Source organism: Cynara cardunculus (genome assembly GCF_001531365.2).
Source record: "Cynara cardunculus var. scolymus isolate 2C chromosome LG 13, CcrdV1, whole genome shotgun sequence".
NCBI classification, from domain to species: Eukaryota; Viridiplantae; Streptophyta; class Magnoliopsida; order Asterales; family Asteraceae; genus Cynara; species Cynara cardunculus.
The window spans coordinates 35,950,253-35,962,401 of NC_037540.1; the positions used below are offsets into that span (position 1 = coordinate 35,950,253).

At 35.4% G+C, this 12,149-nt stretch overlaps 1 protein-coding gene across 1 annotated transcript; it reads left to right on the top strand.

Moving 5' to 3' along the window:
- The first annotated feature begins 874 nt into the window (after positions 1-874).
- LOC112524103 (probable aminotransferase TAT2) lies at positions 875-8,301 on the top strand. Its single transcript, XM_025133752.1, has 7 exons — positions 875-1,143; positions 2,079-2,418; positions 2,519-2,737; positions 2,836-2,895; positions 6,727-6,882; positions 7,029-7,122; positions 7,947-8,301. Exons 1-7 carry the CDS (start codon positions 896-898, stop codon positions 8,063-8,065), a joined length of 1,236 nt encoding a protein of 411 aa, XP_024989520.1. The 5' UTR covers positions 875-895; the 3' UTR covers positions 8,066-8,301.
- Positions 8,302-12,149: the final 3,848 nt, after the last annotated feature.

A 12,149-nucleotide genomic window follows, 5' to 3' on the forward strand; every position in this document is an offset into this window, starting at 1 on the left:
GTTAGGGGCGTGATAGTAACGGTAGTAGCATGGTCGTAGCAGAGATGTGCAGTGAGTGACCGGGGCCCGGGGGTTGGTGAGTGTGATGACAACAATAATGGCATGGTGGTTAGTGGTGGGGTAGGGTGGGTGGCGGTGACAATAGTGGTGTGGTGGTGGTAGTAGGGGGTTAGGGGTGGGGAATCACAAACAGTAATAGCATGGTCGTTGTGGGTGTTGATGGAATTCAATTCCTTCAATTATGCTAAGGAATGATGAATTCCTTAACTTGTGGAATTCATTGGAATTTGAAGGATTCCATCCATTTCAAGAAATGAACAAAACAAAGGAATTGGAATTTGGTCAAAGGAATTTATCATTATAATTCCATCAAATTCTTTCGAATTCCGCAAACCAAAAGGCCCCTAAAGTTGCTCAAAATTACAATACCAAAAGTAATGAGGGAATTGTCAGATGAAGATTAATTGGATGTAACAATGGAAGAATCTTGAGGGCAACAACGAAAAATAGTTATGACAGATGCAAGATTGAAGCTTTAAAATAGTAATTTATAATTTCTTTGACTTTTGTTGGGGGCACATGCCCCTACCCCTAGAACCTGCATCCGTTTATGTCTGGAATGGATGTTTTTTATTCAAAACTATACCAGGTGGTCTAAATACTTAAACTACAATTACTAAAAGCTAAAAATGGAGGGATTGCAATGATTAAGCTGTAAGCATATGACTAGTTCCACGCCAATCTTCTTATCCTACCTACTGCATAATTTATTGAAAACCAAATTTACAAGAAAAACTAAGCATCGTTGACTTCAATAATAATATGGTTCTTAATCTGCTATAAATCACATTGCTGTCTTCTAACAGCTACCCTAATCGTTGACAAGAAGAGAGGAATGGAGAACAATTCAACCTTACCGAAGAAATGGGGTTTTCGGGGGAACTCGGAGTTGAAGCCGGAGAGGGAGACCACCATTCGAGGTGCTGTCACTTTGCTTCAGTCAAATATCAATCAATCTGACAACAGACCCGTCATCTCTATGTCCCATAGCCAACCTTCTGTTTTTCCCTACTTCAATACTACCCAGATTGCTGCAGATGCCGTTGGTTATTGCCCTACTGTCGGTATTCTCCCAGCAAGAAGGTACTTCCTCTTTCCATCGATCGTCAGTTCTTCTTTGGGCGTTGCTATTCGGAACGAATTAATTAGATCACGTATTACAAACTTCTTGAGACAAAAAAGATACCACTTGTAGGCAGGTGTTTTTGCTGTTCTTTTTGACAAATAATCCGATTTTTTTAAGGGGTTTTAAGATTTTAGTTTTATCGTAATAATAAGAAAGCTGGTAACATGTAAATTGCTGGAAATCTTGGGTGCCAAAATGATGATTTTATGGTAATAAGAAATCGGGCAGCAAGTAACTTGCTCGAATGAACCACAAGGGTTGTAGCGTAGTGGTTGAGGTTTGGGGATGTGCCGGATCATCCCATCTATCCAGAGCATAGACGGACCTAGTTAAGTGCCATGGGTGGCACGTGCCACCGTATCGTTTCTCCGTCGAAAGGTAAAAAGTTTAGGTTTTGTGAACGTTGCAACCGTATTAATTTGTTGTGTGCCACCGTATGTATTTTGAAACTACAATGAAAACAAGTTTTATTTGGTAGAGTTGGTTTGCAAGGCTTTTATTCCACTCCACGCCCAAGTCCAAATAAAGTTAATGTCATTTTCTTAGTCAAACGGTGCCAACTTTTGAAAAAAATTCCGTATATTGTTTCTTATAGTCAAAAGGTGTCACCGTTTGAAAAAAAATTCCGTATATTTGTTTCTTATAGTCAAAAAGTGTCACCGTTTAAAAAAATTTCCTATATTTGTTTTCTTACGGTCAAATGGTGCCATCGTTTAAAAAAATTCTGGGTCTGTCCCTGATTCGAGAGTTCGATTCCAGTCGAACACAATAATTGTGGTCAATTAGTTTATCATTATTGCAATCACAATTCCGGATTACTCCATGCATAGCCGGACGCCCTCCCAAAAAAAACTTGCTCGAATGATTTTTGATGCTATATTCTCTTATTTAGGGCTGTAGCGGAGTACCTCTCTCAGGAACTTCCATATAAGTTATCACCTGATGATGTATTCTTGACAATGGGATGCAAACAAGCTGCTCAAAGCATACTACAAGTTCTTGCTGGTTCCAAGTCAAATATTTTACTCCCAAAACCAACCTTTCCGTATTACGATCTTTTTGCTCGATCATCTAATTTAGAAGTCCGTCACTTTGACCTTCTACCAGAGAAAGATTGGGAAATTGATCTTGATTCAGTCGTAGCTGTTGCAGATGAAAATACAGTGGCCATGTTTATCATTAACCCTGGAAATCCTTGTGGGAATGTTTTCACATACCAACATCTAAAGAAGGTGCCCATGTTTGTTTGTTGCTTTGTTTTTTGCTCTAGAGCATGATAGTTATGTTGCATTGATATATATTATGAGCAATCTGTGAGTGATTTTCTGTTAGGTTGCTGAGACTGCCAGGAAGCTTGGGATATTGGTGCTTTCTGATGAAGTTTATGGTCATCTTACTTTCGGGAAGAACCCTTTTGTTCCAATGGGAGTCTTTGGATCGATCACCCCTGTCATTACACTTGGTTCCATATCAAAGATGTGGATCGTGCCTGGTTGGCGGATCGGTTGGCTTGTTACCCATGATCCTAATGGCATCCTTAAAGAACATGGGGTTCTCTCTTTCTCACACATATATAAATACACATGCTTTGTGCAAACTTATGTACGAACGTGCTAACTCAATCTTCTTTCCCTGATTTTCTTTTTCAGATTATTGAAAGCATTAAGGGATATATTGATATGTCCTCCGAGCCACCATCATTTATTCAGGTTTCTTACTACCTAATATCATATGCAAAATTGTTTTAATTTCCTTTAGAGTTTGAAATGGAGTCCATGCGAGCAGGGGGCGGATCTAGCCCTTAAGTATCGAGGGAAAGCCCCCAGTCAAAGACCAAAACGTTTGTTGACTCGCTTAAATTTTCTATTTTTACCCTAGTCTTACATGGTTTCCCCAGTCTCGTATGGCCATATGCTTACATCCCCCAAGTCTCAACCAACGTGCCCCCACGCCATTAATTTCCTGGATCCGCCACTGCCTGCGAGGGCATAGAGAGTTTTACAATACCATAGGGAGTAGCAACCATTGAGCATTCACCTCTATTGAAGTCTCACAATACCTAGACTTAGACCATTTCACTTCAGATATATGTTGTAACTTTTCTTCTCTTCAAGGGATTTTTCGAAAAATAATCTAACTGTGTTCTACATAAAAAAGTCTACCATTATAAGGTCTCTCTTGACACTCTAAAGGCAATATGTACCCGTCTAGCCTCCGTTAAGAGGAGGCTTATTGGAGTTCTACGTCAGCTAGACTTGAACCATTTTCTTCTCGATATATGTTGGAACTTTGTTCCTCTTGCATGGACTATTTTGAATAATAATAATCTACTAACCCGAGAGCTCATCCAATGAGCTCTACTATCACTTGTTGGGAGATAGTCTCTAAGTTTCCCAACAACCCGCCAAATGGAAAACTATAGAGAAAAGCACAACAAAAATATTCGTGTTGAAAACTCTGAAACCAAAGAAATAGTCCTCCAGAGAGAAACCCACTACGTCAAAATTTATTGCATTCATGTATACTAATCTCTCAAGGGACTCCTAAATACCTCTAAACTCTCGAGCACAAGCATTAAACTTACATTTCTACACTTGATAAGAAAAGAGTCATATACTTCAACACTACAAAACAAACAGGCTTGACCGATGGATATGGAAAAATCCATCTGTGATCTGCCAGAAGAAGCCATTGAAAAAAATCCACGGGTGATGGGCCACGAATCCACGAGTTTGATGGATATGTGATTTCATAAAAGTTTAGATTGTTTCCTAAAATAAAATATTGATCATAATTATTGAACCCTAGTCATTTTCCATAATATTCCAATCATTATAAATGAACTCTCATCATTTCTATAAATATTTCAATTAATTGGGATGCATTGGTTGTACAAATGTGATGGATTGCATTTGAAACGTTCTCTCTCTCTATATATGTGAATATATATATGTATGTATATATGTATACTAATATATGTATATATGTGAATATACATACATACATATATATATATATATGTATAGGTTCAGACGAAAACGCTAATTATTTAAGAAAATGAGAAAAAAAAGGCGTTAATCCAGAAAATCATATATGATTCACATACAAAATCATACATGATCCAGACCATTTTTCCCTGCGACTTAAGTGGTCTCAAAGGTCGTCCATTTCCATTTAATGTAAAATCATACGTGATTTTATACATCAACATTATTTTTCTTGTTTTCTTAAATAATTAATGTTCTCATTTGAACTTTTTCTCTGTCTCTCTCTCTCTCTTTCTCTCTCTCTCTCTCTCTCTCTATATATATATATATATATATATAAGTATTTTTTTGTTAACTGTCTAATTAGTACAAACTTTGTTAACTAGTGTATTTTTATATTTTTCATATATTGATACCACATTCTTGATTATCTTATTACTTAATTATCCCATTTACTTTGTTTAAACTTTTTTATTTATCTCGTTCGTTTTCTGGTCTCACCTAAAAACTTTGATAATTTTTTTTTGGAATAACCAATGTTCATGCATGAAACAACATTATGAACTTTAAACAAAAAAATTGTTTTACCTAGAAACTTTAAACAAAAATCATTGTTTCACCATTTAATTTTCTGGTTTCACTTGTGAACTTCATAAAACAATCAAAGTTTATAGATGAAACAACACTATGAACTTTAAACAAACACCATATAAAACATAGTTATCTTCCTAAAATTAAATAATTTGTTCCAAAATTCCTCCACCCCCATTTAAATATATTCATTATTTGAAACCTTACTGTTTTAGTGTGTTCACATTGTGATTTTAATATATTCATTATTTGAATCCTTATTGTTTTAGTTAGTTCGAATTATGCATATAACTTGATAGTTAAAGTAATGATTTGAATGAAAACGAGAGGGACGGAGGAAGTGAGAAAAAGGGGCCGTTACAATTAGAGGGAGAGAGAGAGTGACATATAAATTATAATAATAATCGACTTCCCTAAAAAAAATTGTTTGATGAATTGTCATTAACTATTAAGTTAATAGATTAACTTTTGATGTTTAATCAACAAATCAAATTAATTAAGGCAAATGAATGGACTAAAAAGATCTCAAATATCTCATAATCTTTTAGTTATCAAATGATTAAACCCAAATATAAAGACACACATATATACACATGCACACACACACGCATGCGCGCGCACACACACCTACAAGGTTAGGTTCAGGGGAAATCTCAAAAAAATGAAAAACCCATGAACACCCTGATAGCCGTTCATCGGGACCTTATGGACATGTGCATATAAGTAATTTTAAGCAATTTGTCCGGTATGCACACTTGCATAAAACCAATAAACAACTTCAATTACTTATATGCATATGTGCATACGGTCCAGTTGAACATTTACCAAGATGTTCTTCAGTTTCATTTTCTTTGAGGTTTTCCCTGAACCYCCCCCCCCCCCTCTCTCTCTATCTATATATACACACACACATACACACACCTCTAATCATTTATTAACTCTTAAATAGTGTTAACTCAAACAAACTCAATATCCAATCAAATGTCATAAGCTCTTGTTGTTTCCTAACACGTCTGATTTTAGGATTCGGGACACTTTCGTATTTTTTTAGTTGGTTACATAATCACTTTTCTGGTTTTCAGGTTACATAATCGAATCCCAATTTTGAATATTTTAAACTGGTTAATTTTTTGTTGTTATTTCGATTGATTTTATATTTCTTTTTATCGTGTTAGGTAGTGTTGAAGTTGATAGATGATACCATATACCACTAGTGAACAATATTTAATATGTACTTCACATGTGATGAATCATATTTCACTTGTGAACACCAACGCAAATATAACAATTGCAAATACACATTTCATTAGGATATTTCACTAGTGAACCATCTATAATATGTACTTCACATTTCATGAAGTACATATTATAAATCCACATTTCATCATCGAATCATTTTTAATATGTACTTCACATGTCATGTAAAATATTTCACATGTGAACGCTAATGCAAATACATAAATTCTTATTTCATTACCATATTTCACTAGTGAACTATCTAGTATATGTATATCATTTATCACGTGTGCAAGATTTCATATATGCACATGACATATGGATAACACAATGAACCGATATTGGCAAGAATTTCGGAAAGAATATGCTTATGAGAGATTATCAGGATTCAAAGAAGTAACCAAATTTCGGATGGAAATGGACATTATGCTTTTGCCCTTTGTTCACTGGTTCACTCTAAAATAACGAATTGAATATTCACTTAACTACTATCATGCCACCATATAATCTACAACGTTGATTACATAAATGAAAGGTCTAGATTGATTTGTAAAGTTAACACCAATTATGTGGTTAACAAATGAAGTTCTCTCTATATATGCACCCAATACCACCAATGCTTGTGAGTATTTATTGTATACATTATTTGACCTATCGATAGTATATGCTCAACTAGGCATTCTTCATATTCTATGTTATAAGATCTCAGAGTTTGGTTTTTTGCAGGGAGCCCTTCCTGATATACTTAGCAAAACCAAAGAGGATTTCTTTTCAAAAATTGTAAATATAATCAAAGAAACTGCAAATTCTTGTTATGAGGCAATTAAAGATGTCCCTGGTCTAACTTGCCCAACCGAGCCTGAAGGATCAATGTGTCTTATGGTAAGGAAATAGATGCAAGTTTTACATATTTGAAGTTGTCATCTCTTGATCAGTTGGTCGAGATACACAAGAAAAACCATTCATATAATGCATTCCCCCTAACCCTCATACAAGTGTTTGTCTTACCTATCGTTTATGTTTAAAAGGCGAAATTAGATCTATCTGTCTTCGAGGGCATCAAGGATGATTTCGACTTTTGTCTCATGCTTGCTAAAGAAGAGTCGGTTATAATTCTTCCAGGTAAAATGACACCTCGGGTGTAAAAATTAATCCAATTCTCTTTTCTTGAGATTTTTTGGGTATTTTATACAGAACAAGCACTACAACAAAATCGGGTTTATAGGACACTCCCAAATTCTAAGCGTCCTAATATACCTCTTCATAAAACTTGGTTTATAGGACCCAAAAAATAAAGTGTCATATCTAATGGTGTTGTATTAAGATTATATGACATTTTTTGATGTTGTAATAAGTTTTTTAGGACACTTTTAATATAAAGCGTCTCAATATCAACTTTATAGGACACTATTTGAAAAATGTCCTATAAAAACATGTGTCCTATAAAAAATTGAGTTTATAGGACAATTTCTCAAAAGTGTCCTATAAAGTTGCTAATGTGACACTTTATATTAAAAATGTTCTTAAAAACTTGTTAAGACGCCTAAAAACGTCATATAAACTTATTACAACGACTTTATATTTTGGTTCTATAAATTAAGTCTTATAAAACGGTCTATTGGGACACTTAGACATTGGGGGTGTCCTATAAATCTAATTTTGTTGTAGTGAAGGATTGCTTTGATTTTGTAGATCAAAATCACTGCTTTTTAAATTCAAAAGGTATATGAAGTTCTGCTAGGAAATTGATCCGAGGAATAGCCAGGATATGGCTACTAGCTTGTAGTATATGTTATTTGGTCTAAAACCAATATCACGATCTTTTGAAAATCTAAGAATTTGGATAAAACTTTGAAGTTGAATTCAGATTTTATGACTTTAAAAGTCCATGTACACGTCATTCCTCCTCTCTTCTACCCTTCCAAACTTGCTAATATTTTCTTCAGGCATCTGCGTAGGATATGAAGGCTGGCTCCGAATAACATTTGCTATTGATCCTTCATCTGTTCAAGATGGCATCAAGAGGCTTAAAGCTTTTTGTGAAAGGCACTTCAAGAAAGCATAATGTGTCTCGCTCATTTAATAATCATTTGTGACCTCCCAAGGCTCTAGAGGAGGAAGCTTCATGTATCTAACTTTTGGATTGCGCACTATTTCCCTGTACGTACGTGTACACGTGTTAGGTCAATGTTCTTGAATAAAGTTTTCTAGGGAAAACTTTTATTTGCCCATCTAATGTTGTATAATCATATGTTTTGTACACAATGTTGGCTTGGATTTTAGTTGAATCTTTAAATCCTCCCGAGTTGGAATCCAACTACATTAGTGAATGTAGAACAAGTTAGTAGTGGATGCCCATAAGCTTTTCTTGAAAATATGCATAGTATTTTCTCTTGATAAGTAGCTATTTATGTAGACCGAACTTCAAAGGCTTCAATTGGTTTTATACTTGAAAACATAGAGGGATAGATCCATGTAATATGACTTATCTTTAGAAGATCATATTTGCAAGTTTCTCTTTCCTTTTTCATCATTCAACCATTTTAATTTTTTTCTTCAATGAGTTCAGGTCACCTATAATATATTCGCTCTTACCGGGTAAGACTCTCGATTCTTGTCTTTGCTTTTACGGGTAAGATTCTTGGTCCTTGCCATATTCATCCGATAAAGTAAAGCGACTTGGTAAGTGCTTATTCGGGTAAGCGTTTGGTAAACGACATCTAAGCGTTTTATTGGTGCTTATGTATAATCAAATTTTCATTCTAACTAGGTCTCAAAATGACCCTTTTACCTTTTAATATAGACAAATACAACTACAATATAGGCAATATACCAAACAAATGAAAACAATCAAAAGCAATAAAATATGGACATAGAGTTTTTTTTTCCCTTCGTAGGCCTTTCCTAGTGACCAATTAATCTGTTAGATATTGTATTTCTACAACACTAAGTGGAAACTCATGTAAGTATATACATATACCAATCCTATCGCCTTTTCAAGTAATAAAACATATTCCACAGGGATTAAGTTGCAAGATCTCAAGATGAACGGCTAACTTCGGGTGGTGAATTCAAAAAAAATATTTTTGATGAGGTGTTTTATATATAACTACTGATGTGAACAAAATATTAAAAAGGAACTTACGGTGTAGGGATTCGTTAGGATATTCAACCAAATAAAGTTGGCAGAATGTGGTGTTCTAGCATGTCCAACAAATAACTCATCTTATCAAACCAATAGCTTTTTTAAGGCACTCTCTCAAGTTTTATAATGACACATATCCATAGACTTCACCTCCATATCTCTATGTAAAGCTTCCTTGAAATTAGAGAGAATAACAAAAGAATCCAAGATGAAGCTATATCTGATTATTTAAGTACTAGATTGTTTAACTAAAAGTGTCCAACACCCTCTTTTTTATATACTTGGAAAAGGGGACATAAGGACCAAAAGATAAAGCTTTGATCCAATTTTTGTAAAAGTCTGAGTGAAGTCATATTACATAAAAGAGGGTACACAGACTTGAGATCAGTTTTGTACTATAAGATATTCAAATCTGCATTAGATCAACTCTAGATGAAGTGGATATGATGACAAAAGATCCACCTTACTATTGCCCAAAATCCATCGGAATCACCCGGCCCATGCTCTAGCATACTTCCAGCATTCATTTCCAAAACCTTGATTTTTAGCCCATAAGTCACCAAAGTAGATTGTTTTTTCTTCCAAGCTCCATAAACAAGATAAATATAAAATAATAATAAAAAAGACTCAACCATCTGCTTAAGGTAAGGATGTAAGACACAAGAGAAAATTGGAAAAATTATATTACATTATCAATATAAATAATACTCATCACCAATCAATCAACTATATATGGACTTATATTAAAATGTAAAAAACTCCTTTAACAAAATTCCATAAAGTAACCTAAGCATGAACACTCTTTTGTAACAGGCCTTATGAGTATGCTAGATTTTCTCCTAACATCCTTCTTCTAACCAGGAGCCAACTTCGAACCTGGAGCCAACTTCGAACATTAATAGGTTATAAACCTTCACCGGGCTCATTGATGGACCTATCCATGCCTATCCATGAGCCAACTAAGAGCATTGAAAAGATCAAAGAAAGAGCCGCACTGAAGAAAGATCGAAGATTTGAACTTGACTTTTTTTTAATAGTAATATGCAATAATTTTGATGCATTGCAAAGATAGCTTAAATATGAGTCAGATTACATTGGGTCAAGTCTGTCATTAAGTTATTTTGAGCTTTGTTGTATTCAAAGCCATTAGTATAAAGCACTTAAAGCAAGACCATTGAATAAACTAACACTATATACAACCAACCAATAACTCAAGGATATTCAAATTTAAACAACAAACCTTACTCCCCCACATAATACTCCTAGATGGAAGCAACATATAAGTTTATGATACTAGAACAAGTCCAATTAGTAGCAATAGTTAAGGTTATCAACCTCCAAGATTTTGGTTGCATCCTCAAGCACCACATAGTGCCTCTTAACAATATTAGAGGTCTAGTTTAGTGATTTTGGTGGATAATTTTATCATCAACCAAGAATGATAACTTCCAAAAAAAACCCTTGCCACAAGTCAACTATAGGCTTCAGACCATGATGACATAAAACAACGTGATAAGAATAAAATTTCATAGCCAACTATCTCAACAAGTTTCCAACCTTCTGGAGTTAGGTAATCATCTAACAAGGCAAACTAAAGAAAATAAAAATGGCCCCACCTGAATGTTATTGTTACTATGCAAATATCGATGAATATGGGTAAATATAGATTGATTCGATTGCGTCTTGATTTATGTAATTATCTCATAAATATAGTGTTTATCCTATACCAGATTCTATTTGTACAGGTGTATATATTTTAGGGAGGAATGTGAACATGGGCAAAGGATTCAATCATTGTTTTACATGGTATCAGAGACCTTGGCGCCAAGGTCTGCTACCCTAGGGACTCGATACTCGACACTTGCTAGCCACCTCTCGACACCCCGGGACAATTCGTATCCATCTAGCCTCCATTAGAGAAGGCATGTTGGAGTCTCATATCGGCTAGACTTGCACCGTTTCTCTGGTATATATGTTGGAATCTCCCATTTTTTTTCAAGGACTCTTTGGAGAGTGAAATGGAGGTTCCATATATTCTCATGGTACTAGAGCTACCATAATTCTCCTGCTTCTTCTCTTTCTACCACTCATCATAATCTTCCCTTTTACCAATCTCCTTCCCTATGGCTGGTGATAAAGGCATCAAACACCCACTTGCTTCGATTGTTTTTCACCCAACCTTGAATGTTACCAATACTCGTAACCTTGTTCCACTAACCGTAGATGTCAACAACATACAATATTCACCATGGACGACTCTCTTATGAAACACAACCAGGTCTTATAATTTCATGGACCATATTGATCTAGACATTGAAAAACCAACATATATTGGTGATGACTTGTGGAAGCTCCTCAATGCAATCGTTCTTCAATGGTTGTACGGAACAATCTCCACGGATCTTCTATACAAAATTATGGACCAAAAAGCTACCGCTGTGGTAGTTTGGGATCACTTACTTATCATTTTTCAAGATAATACAGGCAGTCGTGTTGTGCATCTGGGGACTCCCAATCAACAACAACTCGGTACCAGCACCAGCATCACGGCGGTATCCGTAATGGACATGGCGATCATAATAACAGAGGCACGAAACCTTATCCTGGTGGTGGTCGAGACAATCAACAACCATCACAATGGACCAACCCACGGATGCCACGGTGGGCTATTTCACCATGCCCATATCATATGCAAACTCCACAGTGGCGTTGGGTTGCTATCGCCCAAAGCTAGAATCTTTTGAGCCTGGTATCGCGACCACTTCAACAACAACAACCACAACCACAACCACAACAAGCACACCTTACTAATGGATACCAACCAACAGATCTTCCGTCCTTTTTCAACACCTTGTCACTCTAGTAACTGGTACATGAACACAGGAGCAACTTCTCATGTTATGAATAATCCAGATATCCTTCCTCTATTACAAATTGGCACACTTTCATTTCAAATATATTGGTTGGTGATGGCACTAAAATTCCAGTTTGAGGTTCAGGCACT